This window comes from Myxocyprinus asiaticus, chromosome 1, assembly GCF_019703515.2.
Source record: "Myxocyprinus asiaticus isolate MX2 ecotype Aquarium Trade chromosome 1, UBuf_Myxa_2, whole genome shotgun sequence".
In the NCBI taxonomy this organism is placed as follows: domain Eukaryota; kingdom Metazoa; phylum Chordata; class Actinopteri; order Cypriniformes; family Catostomidae; genus Myxocyprinus; species Myxocyprinus asiaticus.
In genome coordinates this window covers 59,914,022-59,934,895 of record NC_059344.1, presented here as the reverse complement: position 1 = coordinate 59,934,895, position 20,874 = coordinate 59,914,022, and the positions used below count along the sequence as shown (strand labels likewise).

General features: G+C 36.6%; 2 protein-coding genes across 5 annotated transcripts in view; one reads left to right on the top strand and one right to left on the bottom strand.

Moving 5' to 3' along the window:
• LOC127440522 (aryl hydrocarbon receptor nuclear translocator-like protein 1) overlaps positions 1-1,851 on the top strand; it is a 38,041-nt gene extending 36,190 nt beyond the window's left edge. For all 3 annotated transcript variants that reach the window (XM_051697159.1, XM_051697169.1, XM_051697178.1), the window contains 2 exons: positions 578-671; positions 758-1,851. In XM_051697159.1, coding sequence (XP_051553119.1) covers positions 578-671; positions 758-918 — 255 coding nt within the window. In that variant the 3' untranslated portion in view covers positions 919-1,851. The remainder of the gene's footprint in view (positions 1-577; positions 672-757) is intronic.
• A 1,761-nt stretch (positions 1,852-3,612) lies between these two features.
• On the bottom strand, positions 3,613-18,528 carry LOC127440613 (BTB/POZ domain-containing protein 10-like). Of its 2 annotated transcripts, none has more exons than XM_051697307.1 (8): positions 18,381-18,528; positions 11,625-11,821; positions 9,817-10,096; positions 9,402-9,504; positions 5,288-5,408; positions 4,893-5,090; positions 4,661-4,771; positions 3,613-4,536 (listed from the first exon to the last, which is right to left on the bottom strand). In XM_051697307.1, the coding sequence occupies exons 2-8, from the start codon at positions 11,776-11,778 to the stop codon at positions 4,205-4,207; spliced, it is 1,299 nt and encodes a 432-aa protein (XP_051553267.1). In that variant the 5' UTR covers positions 11,779-11,821; positions 18,381-18,528; the 3' UTR covers positions 3,613-4,204. The 2 variants fall into 2 exon arrangements, with proteins under 2 accessions (XP_051553267.1, XP_051553257.1); XM_051697297.1 differs by lacking the exon at positions 18,381-18,528 and adding an exon at positions 13,131-13,149.
• Between the last annotated feature and the right edge of the window lie 2,346 nt (positions 18,529-20,874).

Below are 20,874 nucleotides of genomic sequence, written 5' to 3'. Positions count from 1 at the left end.
AAAAATGTCGATGTGGTGTAACCATCTAGAGACTGTAAAAAAGTCACAACTGAAATTCTTGAAAAAAGAAATGTTGGCATTAGACATTTGGAATAATTTATTATTATTATTTCTTAAGAAAATGAGCAGTGAACCATTTAATTTTAAATGTTATTAATATAAAAAATAAATAAAGAAATAAAAAAATAAAAAAAAGGTGGTGTAAACAATACACAAGCCATGTTCTGTTGTCAAAAAATAAAAATAAATAAAACAAAGACCTTTACAACATGTGAAGTTTAAAAAATATCAGATATTATATATATATATATATATATTAGTATTATTAATAATTAAACTCAGGTGCAAGGAAAGTTTATGAAACCAACTTGAACTAAAAAGGATTAATTTACTATAAACTTGACATGTTTTTAAACTAGATTTTTAAATTTCTAATTTTTACTACATCATACAATCTTATTTGTCAATGAACCATATAGAGGTATAGAAAGTTAATGTATGTAAATTTCCATTAACAATACATGTAATGGCATCCTTAAGCATTCTAATTATAATTTTTTCCTCCCTAAATGATCAGATTCCAAATGGTGGAACTCCAGACATTCCTTCTGCAGGGATGGTGTCCAATCAGGACAGCATAGGATACCCCTATTCCAACAGCTCTGTTTTAAGTAGGTTTTTAGGGTGACTTCAACTACTTTACCATTGATTTATCTGTGCATTTTAAATGGTTAACATTACTGCACCCATTCTGTAGGTGATAATTCACACATTGGTATTGGTGACATCATGGATGAACCTGGCTCCAGCAGCCCCAGTAGTGATGAGGCTGCCATGGCGATCATCATGAGCCTGCTGGAGGCGGATGCAGGTCTGGGAGGTCCAGTGGACTTCAGTGACTTGCCCTGGCCGCTGTGATAGCCCTTGGTCATTCTGCATCTGAGCGAGAACTTCACTGTCATGTGTACACCCTGTCACTCTGTGTCCTAACCAGGCACAATTCGATGAAGCGATGAGCCTTGAATCCTATCTTGTCCATGATAATCTGGGTTGTTTTCATCATTAGCCATTACATGCAACAAGACATTTTGTTGGTTGCTTGGTTTCTATTTCTGTCACATTGCACACAGTGAAATCTCATTGGTACAAATTCCTGCTCCACAGCTTCTCGCTCACTTCAAGCAGTATTTTATTTTCAGTGAAGACTGAAAAATTACTTGATGCTGCCAACTTGCATGGTTAGGATATGTGTCAGACTGCTCAACGACAATGCCGACAACATGCCATTATCAGTACTGTTATGATTAAAGCTGAAGTGTGTAATTTATGTGCTACTATTGTCACCAAACGGAACTGCAAAAATCATGATGTTTTCAAAAAAGGTTTCCCGAACACTCCACATCTAACCCTCAAACTCCCACCATTGTTTGAGCCAACATTGCTGTGTTGGGCTAGTTGGGATGACAAACAAACATAGCACCTACAAATGGCTAACTTACAGTTGTCTCTGGATATAAAGCTGGGATAAAGTATTTTAACAAAAAGGAAAAAAAAAAAATACACACTCCTGCTTTAAGGATGTTGTTTTAACATATAGAATAGAGCACTTAATGTCAATTCCACAATCAAACAAACAAAAATCTTGTTTGGTCATGGAGATATTTTCTATCTATCTCTCAACTCGTATGTTCTTTCTTTTGTGTCATAATATTTGCTCATAAAAAAAATCCAATGTGTATCATAGTTTTGTGTATTGTAACGTATATGAATTATTTTATCTGAATGTATGTGTTTTAAGCAGATTGAAAGGGCATTGACATATTTTTAAAATAAAGTATTCCTTTTTCTTGATGTGGACAGTTTAGGTTTTTTTCACCCAAGCACCAGAAACCAGCCAGCACATCACATGTATAACTAATATTCCCAAACGGACCCTTGTGTGATTCTAGTAGAACTGGAACAGAGCTCTTCAGTTTTTATTTTCTTCTTGCTGTAGATCGAACTTTGTTACTAGTATAAACAAGCAACGTTCAGCTATGCAACTGTATGTGGTGCAAGCTGATAGGCTCTTTTAACTTATCTGTTAGTAAATTGGCTCGCTAACATGACATGTTAAACCAGTTGGCTTGCATGATATAAGCTGATTGGTCCTTTGACGTGTACTCATGTAGCCTATCAACATTTGCTGTCTGTTTGTCTAACATAAGTAGCTCAGTTTTGCAGACAAGCAGGTTTCAATGCAGTGTGCTGCGAGAGTAGTTTCTCAGTCTGAAACCCACCTCCACCCCAGCTCTACTTGTCTAGATCTGCTACATGGGGATTGTTTGTAATGTCTGTTTGAGCAGCAGCATGTCATACATGTTCAATGCAGCATGTCTTGCATTTGGTCTAATTGTGCAGCAGCAGTATTAGCATGTCCACATTTAACTCTGTGTGTCTATGTATGTTCTAGCAGTAGCAAATCTCCGTACTTGCTCTGCAGCAGTGTGGCAGATCTTGTCCGCCAAGACCAATATCCCATCACTATGTCACACTCACATTAACATGTAAATCATTCCGAGAACTGTCACAACTGAACTTTATTTTCTTCCTGCTGTAGACTGACCTTTATGTTGTTATTAGCATAGCTTTATTTTTAGCCATTGATATAATTTCTCATGGAGCAAATGTGCCACTGCCATTCCCGTTAAGAGTCTCAGTGCACGTGCTATGGGAATCAAACATGAATTACAATGCCTATCTTTAAAAGTAAATTATATATTTTGGTGCCAAAACTGCGAGAATTGGGCTAAAGTTAGCCGCCAATTGCACAGCGTAGAACTGAGTTAGCATAGGTGAGGATGTCAACTAAAGTAAATGTTTATATATTTTAGCCTTTTTTTTTTTTTTTTTTGAAAATGTTCTGTTTTTACCACCAAATTTATTTCACTTCCTGGAAGATGATGTCATTCAAATACTGGTTTTTGTTAGTGATAATACCCGCAAGACTAACAGAATGGAAAGTGATATTGGGGACACAGGAAAAACCTGTAAATTGATTACCAATTAAAATGATACTCGCAAGACATTTTTTTTTTTTTTTAATTTCAGTTATAGAAAGTAAAAAATATTAAACACTGGGAATATTTCTTAAAAACTTCACAGTATTTCAATTTTAGGAGTTAGTGCATAGTACCAATGTTGTAAAATTAAAATTCACCCACGCTAATGCAATATTGTAATAAAATTAAAATGAGTTACATCACTCAAAAATTGTATCCAATATATTACGATACAGCATAGGCTATATGATGAGGACGACAAAATAATGCATCGCAGCAATGACCCACCAGTTTGACAGATAAGTTCTGTTTTATGGTCACCTTTAAAACTACATCTGTCATATTAAAAGTAAAATCTGCTTGTTTAATTATTTTTTGTGCTACAGGTTGAACGGCTTTGTGTGGCCAGTTGGATTGCAGAAAATTTGATTTTGTGTGTTCTGTAAGTGTAAGTCAGTACTAAATTGAATAGGCCCAGATGTTGAGTTTCTATTCTGATTTTTTTCCTGCAAAATACACCCCCTCAATCCAAAGAGACAAACCAATAATGCAATTTTATATGCCATACAAATATGAATACATGTCAATTTATTAATACAATGGTTTTCAAGCACTAAACAGACAGATCTTCAGCAGATAAATGAATGTCCATCTAAGAAAAACACCGCATTCATTTACCAGGCAAATGGAGCTCCTGAAGAGACGTGCTGCACAGGAGCTGAGGAGATCAAGGGGAGCGCTTTCCAAAAGAAAAATAAAGTGGCACCAAACCCAAATGCATCAAGAGAAAGACATTTTTTTTTTTTTTTTATACTCATTGAAGTTATAATGTAAGAAATGGAAAAGAACAATAGTAATAATAATCATAATATAAGCCCAATAATGCTAAATTTATTTCCTACAACAAATAAAAATAAATTTCCTTTGGTCAAGTAAAAAAAAGAAAAGAACAGAAGACAGAACAGGAGAGCACTGCCCATGCCAGTAGACCAAGTCCACGTTGGGTATATAATTTCATTTTTTTTTCTTCTATTTTTTCTTTTTTTAAAATACAGTAACTAGACAGGTGAGACTCTAAGGCTGTAGAGGAAGTGCAGAAGGCAATCTGGTTATAGTGTCACTCTGGTTCATGCTGCAGCATGCTGTTGAAGAGGCGTCTGCTCTCAGACTGCAGGTGAGGGGGCGTCAGGGTCAGGCTCGTTGTTGAAGTTGTTGCTGTATTGGTGACCAGGTGCAGGGTGGTTGGGGATAATGTCCAGTTCATCCACTTGCGGTCCAGGGTGCATCACCACAAGCTGATCCTGGGGAATGTCTGCTGCAGCTGCTGCCAGGTTTGTGATGGATTTGCTCTTCACGCACTGGAAGTCCACGTGCCGACTCTTACCCTCCTCCTTCTCCCACGACATGCGGATGAAGGGTCTTTGGACATAGTTGTAGATAACTTCAGGTCGACCGCCCGGGCGCTTTTTCACTTTCTCTTTGTATGTTGGGTAACCTACAGATACAGAATGTTTAATTAATATGGTTTTATATTCAAAACTTCTTCTGAACATATCTATAAATTGCCAAAAAAAAAAAAAAGAACATTCAATGTTAAATTTTATACCCAGAATTCTTACCTTCAATACCCAGTCTGATTTTCTTGAGTCCTCGCTCTTTTAAAACTGATTTGGCTACATCACGGTTTTCAATGTATTTGAAGAATCGATACAGTTTTGTACTGTAAATGACTGTAATGAAAAAAGAAAAAAAATAGACAAAAGAAAGCAAATTTCTAGAGGTCACGGACAAAAAAAAACCCAAACAAAACATGAAATGACATTTATGATAAAACAGAAATGTCTGATTTACTTTGTGAATACTCCTCTCCCATCTGGGGTGGGTACTCCTCATCCCAGTCCACCACATCATCATCTGTGAGCACTACAATGTGACACTCCCTCTCACCACTCTGAGCGCTGGTCACCATCAGAGGGAGCACCATCTCCTCCAGATAGAACTCAAACTGCCGTCGAGCGCCATCATTGGACAGCTCATGCATCAGGGCACCTGAAAAAAGAAACCAAACAAACTTAAACCTGTGTTACTTTAAAACAGGGATAGGTTATTTAGCACTCTGTCAAATCCAAGACCGGGAACACTACAGTTTAAAGTTGTTACTTCCCAGCACTTGGCATTGATGATAGATTATTAGAGTGACTCCCATGTAACAAAAAGGGGATTTCTAAAGCAATGGAATTACTCACTCAGGTCCCGGCACTTGATAGTACTGTAGTCAAAAGAGATGCACAGATAGTCACACGCTTCCCTCAGCTCGGGAATGGAGATTCCATCAGGACAGCGGATTATTCCAGATTTATAGTAATCCTGCCAGTTAGAGAAAGAGCAAACACAAAGGCTGCCATTACAGAAGCTGCACCACTTAAAACACTGGCCTCTGAAAGCAAAATGAACTGCTGCTCATTCAGTGTCAGCTGACTGGAGAATCATTAAATGATTCTGACCAGAACGCTCAGACCAGAAAATGACACGGTCAAATTTTCCTGAAAAATATCAATGATAACAAAAATCAAGTAATGATGAAGTTATGGTAATTATAAAAATATCATAGTGAGAGAGAGCAGCAGTGCTAAGCATGTAGTTAAAATGTACAATTTCTGTACCACAGAACAAAGTTGCAAAAATGTTTCCAAACATACAGATAGGGCTGTCAAAATTACTTGATTTAATTTGATTACTTGACTAAAAAAAAATTCCTTGATTAATCATTGCCGAATCGACAAATCTAATATAAGGCGGAAGTGATGCAGTCCACAGACAAGGGTGCGAACACATAACAACAAGACGTGTCAGCTGTGGGATCACTTCACTTTAGATTTGAAAAACAATGCAGGACCTATATATATATATATAAAAACAAAAAAAACATAACATCACTTCAGCATTGCAACAGCACTTGAAAAGATGATATCCAATTTTCACAGACACGCTGAACACAGCACGATAAGTTCAGACTGCAATGAATTTGAGGTGCTGCGTCCAAATGCGTGAGAGAAGTTGAGCCACATGAATCCAGATGATCTAAGAAGGTCTGTATGCTGTCTGTCAAAGATCAAAGCTCAACGTGAGTCACAGCCACAGCTGCGCATTTCGCGCCCCACAGACGCGATATAAAACTTTGGCTCACCTGAGCTAGTCTCCGCATGTGAAATTATTAACAGTGTAGTGTTGTCACGGTACCAAAATTTCAGTAGTCGGTACCGACACCACTGAAATTTCATGATTCTCAATACCAATTTCGATACCACAGCAAAAATATGCTAATATGATAATGTGCTATTGAACACATAAGTTTAGTTATTTTTAATAATAATTATTATTTTCCATAACATGTTTTAACATTTAATTTAATCATCAAAATGGTGTCTAATCAATTCATTCTTAAAACTTTTAATTAGTGAAAATATAACTTAATATCATTGCTTTTTTTTTTTTTTTTTTTTGCCAGACTTTTATTCAACAGCTGTCTTGCTTGTGATAAATTGACTAATTATTTGTATTATTATTATTATAGAGAATTACATTTGACTATACAGCTGTATTAATATATTTTTATTCATTTTAATTTTTTCAATTTCAAGCATCTAGCTTTTATTTTGAATCACGCTTTTATTATGATGTGTTTTTTGCCGGAAGCTCCACTTTTCTGGATAAACAGTTCACGTCACGGTGCAGTGTGATCATTGATGACTTTTAAGTCACGTCTGAAATCTCATCTGTTTACACTGTCCTTTGAATCTGACAAAATGTGATACACAGTTTTGGAGTGTTTGTATTTTAGATTACTGGTGTTTGTGTATGTGATAATTTTGAAATATTATATTTAAAATTGTATTACTGTGAAGCACTTTGGTCAACTCTGTTGTTTTAAATGCTATATAAATACATTTTACATTTATATTTTATGCATTTGGCAGACGCTTTTATCCAAAGTGACTTACAGTGTACTTATTACAGAGACAATACCCGGAGCAACCTGGAGTTAAGTGCCTTGCCCAAGGACACAATGGTGGTGGCTGTGGGGATCGAACCAACAACCTTCTGATTACCAGTTATGTGCTTTAGTCCACTACGCCACCACCACTCACACTAAATAAAGTTGAGTTGAGCTTAAAGCACAAATGCTGTGATTTAAATATATAAATATAGTTTACATATGCTGCGTGCTTCACAGTGGATTAGTGCTCTGCTTTGTCATCTCATACAACGTGAATGATTCTCAATGTCTGTGGAGTTTCCAGAGTATGAGTGGTCGGATTTATACATTAATTTAAAGTATGCAGCTCATCTACACTAAGATTGCAGCCGTTGGCAGTTTAATAAATCACATTAGGACATGTCACTTGGATTAATTGTCCACTTCAGTGTAAAAGGAGTAACAGAGCATGCGTTCAAATTAAGCCTGTGAGCATTATAAAGCTGTCGTGTGTCAGTCATATTGTGCGCTGGTACCGGACAGAGTCGATGCTCTGTACTACCGGTACTGCAGAAACACTGGTACTTTTTTATTTTAGTACCGAAGTACCGGTACTTTTGACAACACTAGCGCAAGCACAACAATGCCTGCAAATGCTGCAGCTCAACGCAAGAGTGAAAAAATTTATCTCACACAAATACTATGAATAATGTATTCCGTTTCGCATGCAAGTGATAGTTAAAAAAAACAACAAGCAAATCAAATGGCTTTTATATCTCTATTAAATAGTTTAACCATGTGTATAAACCATCCTCAATAAACAAGATTGGTGGGCAGACACTGTTTCTGAAAAGATAAAATATTTTATATCCATGGCCTGTTTTCCCATGTTTGAGTTGTAAACTACAATGGGTAGATCATGTTCAAATAGATATGCTTTGGATGTCTGTTGACTTTATATATTGTTTGCGCAATTATTTTGTTGTTGTTATTCAATCGTAAAATACATCAAAACTTAGGTTTATGAATGCATTTTAGCCAAACGTGACTTCACCTCGACAACTTTATGGTATCGGAGTCATTCATTTTTTTCCCAATTACTCGATTAATCGTCAGAATAATCATTAGATTACTTGACTACCAAAATAATCTATAGTGATAGCCCAACATACAGAACCCATATACATTTGGGTTGTGAATTAATGAACAATTGTTTCTGTGATTAATCATGATTAATCATGGTACATTAAAACAAACATTAAAACAATCATAAATATATTAACTTTATACTTTGTCTCAAAGAACAATTTTTATATGTGTACATCATCAATGCATTAGACACTATACATACAGATATAAAAATAATAATAATGAAGTTAAATTAAAATTTTAAAATGTTACTTAATTTTTTTTTTTCCTCTTGCGAGATTTTCCTTTTGACAGTGGTTCAGATGACAGTGTGTGAGTGTTTTCGGACGATGCGAAGAGATACAGCGGTTTGTCTGTATCTCTCCCAAACCTGGCTCACCACTTGTAGGAGAAGTCTCCATTCTCTGTACAGTAAATACACTCCTATCTTTATTATGCCTGGGACATGCGCTGCACATAATGAATAAGCGTGCACTTCTCCACACAATCAGTTTCTGTGCTAGGATGCACAGTCGAGTTGAGCATGTACCTCCTGGAAATTTATATATGCCAGTTTTATCCAGAGGAAATAGAGAAAAACATTAGTGAAGTTTCAAGATGCGAACACAGCTCATGTAAACCCATACACCGATTTCGAGCCTTAAGCAGCTTTCTCCCAATAAACGGCTTTCTGGTGTCCATGTAACCGTAGACACTGTGTTTTTATACAAATCTTTGTCTCAAAAGAAATTTAACTATTTACTTGTTTGTTTGATTGTTTTTAACACCATCCCAGCTTCTATGGCTATTTTCATGGCGAATGTGTTTAAAAACAAATTAAAAACCTATACAAGATGTTTAAGATCAACTTTTTATACAAAAAAGCTATCAAACTGATTCTGGATTTATTTTGTTAAAACATTTAAGGGTATCAGCAGAGATTCTCTTTTTCTAAGAGAACTATTTACCAATACAAATAATACAAATACAACATACCATCTCACCCCATCATAAACAAGCTGTTTATAATCTTTCACTGCATTTTCTTTCCAGTTTAAAAAAAAAAAGAAAAAAAGGTCCTTTATACTGCTTGTGAACCCATGTGTCAGTTGGGGATAGACTTCACAGTGGTCATCAACATCCTAAAATAGTATTTCCTTCAAAACCATATCTAACAATCTGTGGCTGTAACCTCTTGTTAATGTGTGGGGCGAGACAGTAAATGGGTAAGATATCAATTAACAGAAATTACCCACCAGTATTGCTCTGAACACAGTGGAGCTGATGCCCTCTGCCACCTCATACTCTCCTTTGTCGTTGGGACGGGTGAAATTGTGCTCCCTTCCTGATCCAAACATTCTTCACAAATAGATAATTATCAAAGAGCATATACTTTTAGAAACACTGAGAAACAATTTGAGATATTTATTGCAAAACATAGAATACTGGCTTTTTTAAAGCTATGACAAATTTGAGGAATAGATCACCCAAAAATGACAATTCTGTCATCATTTATGTCACCTTTAAGTTGTTTCAAATGACTTTCTGATATGACTTTCTTCCAATCTGCCAAACATCTCCTTTTGTGTTCCACAGAAGCAATCAAGTCATACAGGTTGTTTTTGGGTGATCTATACCTTTAACAATTTAGCAGATGAACAGTATGCTAACCTGCCAAGCATGGTGTTGGGCTGTGCTGTGAAAATCGTGGAGTCCACCACGAAGCGAGTGTTGTCCACTATAAGCGTGACCTTCTCTGACGTACGGACACTGCGGGCTCCATCTTTGACGTTTTCATAGACGAAGACCATTTCACCGGGGACCATGCTCTTGTAGGTGCCCTCCGAGCTTGACAGGCTGCTGTTGCGACTGCAGGCCACCCCACTGCTGCTGCTGGGAGAAACTCTCTGAGGCCTGGGGCTGCTGGGCCGTGATGACCCGCCTTCTCGATCTGCTCATGAGACACATAGCACAATGACACAGTTTACTTTACACCTGGTATTAAGATTCACGGACAGGGCTCCAGACTGCGACTAAATGGTTGCATTTTGTATAGGTCACACTGGTGCAACTACAGAGTTGGCCAACTCCATGTCTCTCTCTTTCTCCGTTCATGCGCTGCCATTTTCTGTTAAGAAATACTAAACGGCAAACATTTGGCTGCTGGCTATTAAAAAAAAAAAAAAAGTCCTTCAGTATGTCCCACCCCAACTTCCAGTTTCAATAAGAAAATATCTCAACACAGGAAAGAAAAGCGAAGATTCGTGGAATCTTCAGAAATCATACACGCTTATAAGAACGGACACTAGGGCTGGGCGATATGGCTCCAGAAATTATATCTCTGTATTTTTCAGCAAATTGACGTATTTGATACACATCTCGATAATTATGATTTTTCTCTGAAATAGCATAAGTGGTTTTTTTTGTTTTGTTTTTCAGGGGAACCATTATTTTATCTAAACAACCATTGTAGCCAAGCAGAATTAATATTACATATGTATTAAATAAAAATCTATTTAAAAATGATCAAGGCATGTTTCCCACAGTTTCTCACTAAATTAACAAGGGAGAGAAATATTTAATAATTTTAATTAATTTGCATGTTTATTTACTTATCTACCTTCATATATTTTTACTAAAACATTTTTCTTTGTGAATGAACAAGGTGTGCATAAACTACTTCACTTATTTTTTGGGAAACCAGATGAATATTGCATAGTACTAAATTATTATTGTGGAATCCAGTCAAGTTTATTATTATAATATAATACTGAATTATTATTATTTGCAGAATAAGATTTGTTAAAGATAAATTAATATATTTCGTTCCGATTTACTTCAACCTAACGTGGGGTTTTTATTTTGACACTGCAAGTGCAGTCGTGTTTATTTCACCTTCACCAGGAGCATTTATTATGAAACGGAAAGGGCCATGTTTGTTTGACAGTTATGAGTTTTGCATCTTGTGAACCGCTGTCAAACTCTCCTTTACTGTTCCGCATTTGTAGATTTGTATAATAACTTGATAGCGGTTACTAATGTTTTGAATTGTGTGAATGCTTGAACCTGCAGTACTTCACACAATGCAGGTGAACTGCTCTGAAAACACTAGGCCATGAGCCCAGCCGCCCCGGCGTTTGCACACAGATCAGTGCGTCGCCGGTTCATTCTGAAGCACATACAGTCCATGTTTATCTGTCTTTAAATTGCAGCCTTTGGCAGTTAAATAATCACATATAATCATATCGCCATTTTTATTTCATTTTGATTCATTATACAGCCCTGAAAGATCATGAAATTAGTCTACTGATGCACTCTGAAACTTAATGGCCAAATAAAAGGCTCATTAAAATCATCGCAATACTCACGATATTTTATATCGTCAGAAAATTTTTTGCGATTAAATCGTGGATATTCGATGTATCACCCAGCCCTAATGTACACATACTAACACTACATACTGCAGAGTGTTTTCTCACCGCTGTTGTGTTGGCGTGTGGGTGAGGTCACGTTGCGAATGCAGGGTGTGAGCTGGCCTTCAACACGTTCATGCGAGGAGTCGCGAGAGCGGTCACTGGAGCGCCGTCGATCTCTGGATCGGTCACATCCTCCACTGGCACCGGGCATGTTCATTTTCAATAGGTCAGCCTCAAGTCCAGACTAACACGTCTGGCCACTGTAAGGAAAGATGGAAAAAAGAGACAGACTTAAAATAAACACCTCTGCATGTAAGCCCAAGTGTCATAACTCTGTGACACTATGGAAATGTGTTCCCAGTCTAATTTAAGGAAATATGGCTCCCACATCACCAGAGAGCTAATGTCAGGATTGCTCACATCTTTGCATAGCAAAATAAGACACTTAACCCTTTTGAAAAAAAAAAAAAAAATGTCCGACAATGCTTTTATGTCTGATGAGGTGTGGTGCAAATAGGGCTGGGCGATATCTAAAAAATATTTAATCGATAATCGGCTTAAAAAATATTGCGATATACGATTATATTGTCAACCCCTCTGCCGAGGGTCTATGAATTTTTTTGCTTTATTGATTTTGCTTTAAAAATGTAAATCATTTATTGAAACACAAAAAACATACACAAAAGACATTTCTAAATTCAAATTGCACTTTAACCGAAACGGAAAACCCCCCCAATAAAATAACAAAATGATCAAAAAATCTTATTTAACAACCTCCCCAAATCCAAACATTTACCGTCTCCAACGGCTCCATTTGCCATCACCAAGCATCCATCAACGACAACAGGTGGAAAATTACTAATAGCTAACAGATTAAAAGCTTAAGATAATTATAAATGTAAAGATAATAATAATCATAATAATTAAGCCTTATAAATTCCCTTGTGTTCCCAAAATAATGATGCCAAATGTGTGTTCTTATCTAATTTGTGTTTGTTTTGCGTTTTGGTAATACAGTTAATGCTACCTAAAGAAAATAAAACAGAACTCAATTTTAGGTTCAAGGTGAATGTGTCTTGTATTATTTTATGCTTTAATCACTTCCGTCTTTGTTCACCTGGACTCACTTATTATTTTTCTTGGAGATTTTAACAAGGCAAATCTCACACGTAGACAGCACATTACATGCCCCACCAGAGACAGAAATATACTGGATCACTGCTACAAAACAATAAAGGATGCATATCGCTCTGTCTCATGTGCAGCTTTAGGACCACCTGAAGGACATCAATGAACCCTTTCTGGATCCCCTTCAATTTGCTTATGGAGCAAACATGTCTGTGGATGATGCTGTCAATATGGGACTGCATTACATCCTTCAACATCTAGACAGACCAGGGACTTACGCAAGGATACTATATGTTGACTTCAGTTCGGCTTTTAACACCATCAACCCACGCTCTCCTATGGACTAAATTAACCCAGCTCTCTGTTCCCATGTCTTATCTGTCAGTGAATCACCAGCTTTCTGACAAATGGGCAGCAACAAGTGAGAATGGGGAAATTAACCTCCAGCACATGTACAATCAGCACTGGTGCCCCCCAGGGATGTGTGCTCTCCCCACTACTCTTCTCCCTCTACACAAATGACTGCATCGCCAAGGACCCCTCTGTCAAGCTCCTGACGTTCATAGATGACACTACTGTCATCGGCCTCATCCAAGATGACGATGAGTCTGCATACAGAAGAGAGGTTGAACAGCTGGCAGTCTGGTGCAATCAAAACAACCTGGAGCTGAACACTCTTAAAACAGTGGAGATGAAAGTGGACTTTAGGAGGAACCCCCCCAACACTGACCCCCCTCACCATTCTAAACAGCACTGTGGCAGCAGTGGAGTCATTCAGGTTCCTGGGCACTACCATTTCACAGGACCTGAAGTGGGAGACCCACATTGACTCCATTGTGAAAAAGGCCAAGCAGGTTGTACTTCCTTCGCCAGCTGAGGAAATTCAACCTGCCACAGGCGCTGCTGATACAGTTTTACTCAGCAGTCATTGAGTCTGTCCTCTGCACTTCAATAACTGTCTGGTTTGGTTCAGCTACCAAGTCAAGCATCAGAAGACTGCAAGTATAACCAAGTGAAAAAAAAAAACACTTATACACAAAATACATTTATATTTAAGATACATTCTCTTAAAGCAAGTCTAAATATCTTATATGTTGTAAATGTATCTTGTTTTAAGGATATTTAGAAAATTTTAAATGGAAAAAAGACACAAACACTTGATAACAACAGGATTTTTTGCTGTGAATGTCTTTACTGAATTAAATTTAATAAAAAGTATTTTTTCCCTTTAATTCAGTGAATGTCAATTAGAGGTATTTTTAAAAGATGATTTTGTCCTCTTTATTGTTAGCAAGCACGTTTAATACAACCTTTTAAGTTGGGGCACAAGCTGAATAATCGGTTAAGTGCTAATGATTAATCGTTGCAATAATCGCAGAATAGTCAAATAATCGTTCTAATAATCCTTAGATTAATCGATTATCAAAATAATCGTTAGTTGCAGCCCTAGCTGTGAATTTAGTTCGCTTTATTTCCAAGAAGCAGTTCGCGGTGAACGCAACTCTGCAGGTTTAGTAATATACACCGATCAGCCACAACATTAATACCACCTGCCTAATATTGTGTAGGTCCCCCTCGTGCATTCTGAGATTATATTCTTCACACCACAATAGTATATAGCGGTTATCTGAGTTACCGTAGACTTTGTGAGTTCGAACCAGTCTGGCCATTCTCTGTTGACCTCTCTCATCAACAAGGCATTTCTGTCCACAGAACTGCCGCTCACTGGATGTTTTTTGTTTTTGGCACCAATTGGAGTAAATTCTAGAGACTGTTGTGTGTGAAAATCCCAGGAGATCAGCAGTTACAGAAATACTCAAACCAGCCCATCTGGCACCAACAATCATCCATGCGATTATCTAATCAGCCAATCATGTGTCAGCAGTGCAGTGTACAAAATCGTGCAGTGTACAAAATCATGCAGATACGGGTCAGGAGCTTCAGTTAATGTTCACATCAACCATCAGAATGGGGAAAAAATTTAATCTCAGTGATTTGGACCGTGGCATGGTTGTTGGTGCCAGACGGGCTGGTTTGAGTATTTCTGTAAAATTACGTGAAAAACAGCTGCGTGTGTCTGTTGAGAAGCATATTCAGAACACAAGATTTTTATGGTGTGACACAACCAAAGTGAGACGCTCAAAAAGTGTCCGTCTGACACATGCGTACATAGATGTGTCTTTAGAAAAGCCCTTATAATAAATCTATCTTGGACAGATTGACAAATTCAATTGCAAAATGGATTGCTGTGGACTGTAGGCCATTTTAATAATATGGAAATAAATAATATATTGCCTTCTAAAGCCACTATTGTCTTATACAACACATAGGCTTTACTCATCTGCCACAATAATGTAATGCATTTTAATTGTCTGAAGTATTATTAATAATATACTTTATATTTATAATTATTTAAATATAATTATTAAATTTTATATTTAATTATTGTTTTTTTGGGGACCTTTCTCTGCAAGTATTTTTATTGTGATTAATTTGATTAATTAATTAGAATATTATGTAATTAATTTGATAAAAAAATGTACCATTGCGACTTTTGAAAGTGAAATAACATGTCAAATATATTTAAATATAACCAATGGGATAAGTAGCCTATCCTTTAGAATGTGAAAAATGTAAGTGAATGAGACATTTGTCTGCCACCACCACTATCTCTATGCAATGAAGCGGCACAGCACTTTTTAAGCTCAGGAAATTCCAAAGATAGTTATCCATCTTGTCCAGATCCTTAAAATAAAACAACAAATACAGAGAGAGTCCACCCCTTTATTCTAAACTCTGGCTCATAGTGTAGCTGAAAGATCAGGGTTTATATATATATATATATATATATATATATATATATATATATATATATATATATATATATAGACACACACACACCGGTTAAAAGTTTTGAAACACACATTATTATAATTTTTTCATCTTCACATTTTAGAATAATAGTAAAGTCATTAAAACTATGGAATAAAATAAATGGAACTATGGGAATTATGTTGTGACTAAACAAAATCCAAAATAAATCAAAACTGTGTTATATTTTAGCATCTTCAAAGTAGTCACCCTTTGCCTAGAATTTGCAGACATGTACTCTTGATATTTTCTCAACCAACTTCTTGAGGTATCACCCTGGGATGCTTTTTAAACAGTATTGAAGGAGTTCCCATCTATGTTGGGCACTTATTGGCTGCTTTTCTTTATTATTTGATCCAAGTCATCAATTTCAAAAACTTTTTTTTTATATATATAAAATTTTAGTTTTATAATGAAATAAATTAATATGGTGGCACAATGATATTTTTGTGTACAAAACTAATTTCAAACATTTAAGCAAACGCCTTCAGATCAAAAGATTTTTAAGATCATGAGAAACATTTCAGTCAAGTGTTTCAAAACTTTTGACCGGTAGTGTATATATATAAATATATGTTGGCAAGTTGAAGAATGCCATTGGTCAAAAACGTTACTTTAATAGTTGAATCCTTAGTTAAAGTTTAATCCCAAAGAGTTGATCTTTGATATCTGTAGCAATAAAGGTAAAGTGACTCACAAGGCGATAAACTGGTTCATTTGGTAAACACTTACAAGGAAGTGTGAATTGCTAAATTTTTCATCATCCTGTGTGTGCGGTGTCTACAGTAATGTAGTGTATACAGAGGGAGAGTTCACAAGACTCGTGATGCAGGTTGAACCCTCACAAGCAGACCATTCACTCTGATTCTGCCCTCATAACCTGATTCAACACCTAAAATCTCAACCGATGCAAGTGAGAGAGATCCAATCGGTTCTAGGTGATGACAGACCAAAATGTAACTTGTTTTTCACTGTACTTTTTGCCATTGCAGTCTCTAGGCACGATCATGATTTCAACCTCGATTATACTTCCTAGTGGTTGACCCATGCACAGAGCGCTAGGACGTGTAATCGAACTTGAAATCATGATCGCCAAGGAGACTGCTGATGTCAGGATTTATAGTGAAAAAGAAGTTATATTTTGGTCTGTTCTCAACCAAAATCGACTGGAAAGGAAGACATGGATTAAACCACTGAAGTCTTATGGATTAATTTTATGCTGTCCTTATGTGCATTTTGGAGCTTCAACGTTTTAGTCACCATTCGCTTGCATTGTATGGACCAACAGAGTTGAGATATTATTGTAAAAATCTGTGTTCTAAAGAAGAAAGAAAGTCATACACATCTGGGACGACATGAGAGTAAATGTCGAGGGAATTTTCATTTTTGGGTGAACTATCCCTTTTATCAACTGGGTAGGGTTGCACCAGCTGTGCGTAAGGTCTCACTTAAGTTGAGGCGTAAAGTTCATATCAAGTCAGTCTGTAATTTGGTTGCACCACCTGTTCTTAAGGCAAGACTTAACTAGTTGGTCGTAAGCTCTCTGTAAAGTAATGCATAGTCACATAATATGACGTTTACTTGTATTGATCCAATAAGCAGCCTTGAGATTTGTACACAGAAGTGTTAAAAAGCTGTGAACTTCAATCTGATCTTGTTCAAACCTTGATTGCTCGTTACTGTCAGCTGTAATAAATTAGATCCCCATCGAAATACGATACGTAAGAAACCAAGATTGAATTAATGGTATATTTAGCTTATGTAAATAACAATATCCAATAACTGTATCTAAAATGAATAAAGGGCAATAATTACTAATACAACAGGCTGGAAAAATAGACATTTATTCATTTTAATATCCTATTATATATATATGAATGTGTTGAAACTTGACACCGGGCGACACACCCTGAAAACTGCACCGTTAGAACAATTTCATGCTGAAGAGCCGCTTAAAAGTACTTTTTTGTCTCTCTCTTGTAAATGTACACGAGTGTAAATGCCAACATCATAATGTATGTTGAAAGGATTGAAGCCTGTCAACCAAAACATGAACTCAATGATGTCATTAAAGGAGTCTGCTTTTTTTATTCCAACCATTACTCCTGGTCGGAGGCTACCGTAAATATTTAGTTTATCCGTAGGGTTACGATCTACCTAAGTTTAATGGTGCAACGCTCACATATTTAGTAGTGCGTAAATTGTGACTTGGTGCCCATTTACGCCACAACTAGGCTGAGTTGTAACTTACCTATAGCTGGTGCAACCGGTTCGGGGTCACAAGGTAATTTTGAGCAGATGTGTAGTTTGTGTAGTGTGTAACACGGCTCATGTAAAACACATAACAACCAGAAAGTGTGCAGAATATGTCTTAATTTTAAGTATGCCTTTTATTTTCTAACTTAAAAAGACCCAAGTTAACAAGCATATACAAATACCTGTGTACTGGCACCTTTTGGGACCACAATCGTAAAATGGCCAAGCTGCATATTGCCATTAATTTAAAATGCTCCAAGTCTTTGGCAGACAAAAGTAACATCAGTCAAACTAATCAATGACTGTCTGAAGTCTCGCGGATGATGGTGTGTCGCCCCTTCAGAGACGACTCAACACATGACAACACACAAAGAACACACGCATCGCTCATTAATTAAAAAAATGACTTGTAGTAAATGTGTAATTGTGCCTCGTGTGTATTTACAGTGTTTACCGACAAGCCTCACAGTGAACGAATGTAACTGAACTATTAGCTAGCCACCGAAGCTAACCAACAAAACAACAATAACAGCCGTTTGGATTATTAATGAACAAGATTCTTACCTTTTACAATCTCAAGAGCATTGTTTGTTAAAGAGTTGATTATTTGTATTGACCTGTAAGGAAAACAAGACAATAACCAGCAAAATGTGAAGAGGACCTCCAGCTTTTTTGAAACAGCGAATTTGATCTCCAACTGCTGACAGGAAACGAGACTTGACTAAAGTATCGCGAGAAGTGTGAGAGCGATTTGAAAGAGAGAGAAAGAAAAAGAAAGAAAGAAAGAAAGAAACAAGGAATGAATGAAAGAGAGAAAAAGAAAGAAAGAAAGAGAGAAGAAAGAGAAAGAAAGAGAGAAAGAAAGAAAGAGAGAGAAAGAAAGAGAAAGACAGAGAGAAAGAAAGAGAGAAGAAAGAGAGAGAGAGAAAGGAAGAGAAAGAAAGAGAGAGAAAGAAAGAGAGAGAGAAAGAAAGACAGAGAAAGAAAGAAAGAAAGAGAGAAGAAAGATAGAGAAAGAAAAAGACAGAGAGAAAGAAAGAGAGAAGAAAGAAAGGAAGAAAGAGAGAAGAAAGAGAAAGAAAGAGAGAGAAAGAAAGAAAGAAAGAAAGAAAGAGAAAGAAAGGAAGAGAGAAAGAGAGAGAGAAAGAGAGAAGAAAGAGAAAGAAAGAGAGAGAAAGAAAGAAAGAAAGAGAGAAGAAAGAGAAAGAAAGAGAGAAAGAAAGAAAGAAAGAGAGAGAAAGAAAGAGAAAGACAGAGAGAAAGAAAGAGAGAAGAAAGAGAGAGAGAGAAAGGAAGAAAGAGAAAGAAAGAGAGAGAAAGAAAGACAGAGAAAGAAAGAGAGAAGAAAGATAGAGAAAGAAAAAGACAGAGAGAAAGAAAGAGAGAAGAAAGAAAGGAAGAAAGAGAGAAGAAAGAGAAAGAAAGAGAGAGAAAGAAAGAAAGAAAGAAAGAAAGAAAGAGAAAGAAAGGAAGAAAGAGAGAAAGAGAGAGAAAGAGAGAAGAGAAAGAAAGAGAGAGAAAGAAAGAAAGAAAGAGAAAGAAAGAAAGAGAGAGAGAGAGAAGAAAGAAAGAGAAAAGAAAGAGAGAGAAAGAGAAAGAAGAAAGAAAGAGAAAGAAAGAGAGAAAGAAAGAGAAAAGAAAGAGAGAGAAAGAGAAAGAAGAAAGAGAAAGAAGAAAGAAAGAGAAAGAGAGAAAGAAAGAGAAAGAAGAAAGAGGGAGAAAGAGAAAGAGAGAGCGAGAGAAAGAAAGAGAGAGAGAGAGAAAGAAAGTTGACTTGTTTTTTTTTGTGTGTGTGTGTGTGTATGCGATGCACAGTTCAACAGATCCAGTTGTTCCAAATTTTAGTGCAAAAGTACATTGTTGAAAATGCATTATAAGCGTAAGCACTAACATCCACAACACAGAAACAAAAACACTGACCAGGCATACTACAAGGTTCAGACAACTGTATGTCCTACACAAGGTTTGGTCATTTTTTTAGTACCAAATAAATAAATAAATAAATAAATAAATAACAAAAATCTTACAAAATAAATAATAATAATTGAAAATAAATTTAAAAAGACATCAGCAAATCAGTGCACTTTATCTCCAAGTGCAACTGTATTTTTTATTGACACTTACTGTGTCTCCTTTTCTGCACTGACATTATTTAGAGTTCATTAACTTTTTAAAGTACTCAGTTTTGTCAATGTCAGTTCAAGATCCTGGCTGCACCTTCCCCCTTTTTTAAACGTCTGATAGACGAGCTGTCATGCTTCCCCTTTTGCTCCTTTTGGGAGTCATTAAATGACGGTATGAGAATATTGTTCAACTTCAGATGAAGCCAGTCTTGTCTCTGGAGCACCTGCTTGTGCTCCCGAACGTTGTGCATGAGTTGAACTTCACTGATTGACCTCTTACTGTTGTAAATGGAGGTAAGAAATGGACAGGTTTTAATTTAAAGCCATGAAACCATAAAGAATACCAATGGTCTTGGACTAATGTGTTGTATCTTATTCTTTTTACCTGATTGGCAATCCCTCCAGAAATAACAAACTGCAAATTCCCCACAGCACAATGATTAGAATGATTTTCTCCAAAAAACGTATGGGTGGCATAGTGATACCTGTAGGGTAATAGTTATTAGTGAGAGTAAAAATAAATAAATACATTTAAAAAAATCTCAGTTTCCAAGTGTCCATGATATAGAGGTAATATCCAATGGCTCAGCTTACCAAGTCTTGTTGTCTTTAATGTAACTGGTTGGATATTTTGTTGCTGCTGTGCAGAGAGGGTCCATGTGTTGTTCAGTGTTGTATTTGTGCGTTATAGCTACTCTTCCTCTTTTTATATGCACAAGCCCCCTCCCGTTGGTCATTGATGAGCTATCTTCATTATTGATGGTGATGTCATCCATGCTTTGATGGAGACAGGCATGCACATGACGACACATGACTACCAACACCCCCCACTAATTCTGTTTTCAACACCTTGGTCAAGACCCCTGTGATCACAGAGCTGTAGAACTAGTGCCATGTACGGCCATGGCGGTCAGGCAGGGTGCCACTTTCAACAA

Excerpts from the sequence above, each read along its gene's own strand:
- LOC127440613 (XM_051697307.1), bottom strand. The coding sequence starts at position 11,778 with ATGAACATGCCCGGTGCCAGTGGAGGATGTGACCGATCCAGAGATCGA. Across the intron at positions 10,097-11,624 it reads CACACGCCAACACAACAGCG|ATCGAGAAGGCGGGTCATCA; the intron begins GTGAGAAAACAC and ends TCTCATGAGCAG. Across the intron at positions 9,505-9,816 it reads CCCAACACCATGCTTGGCAG|AATGTTTGGATCAGGAAGGG; the intron begins GTTAGCATACTG and ends CTATTTGTGAAG.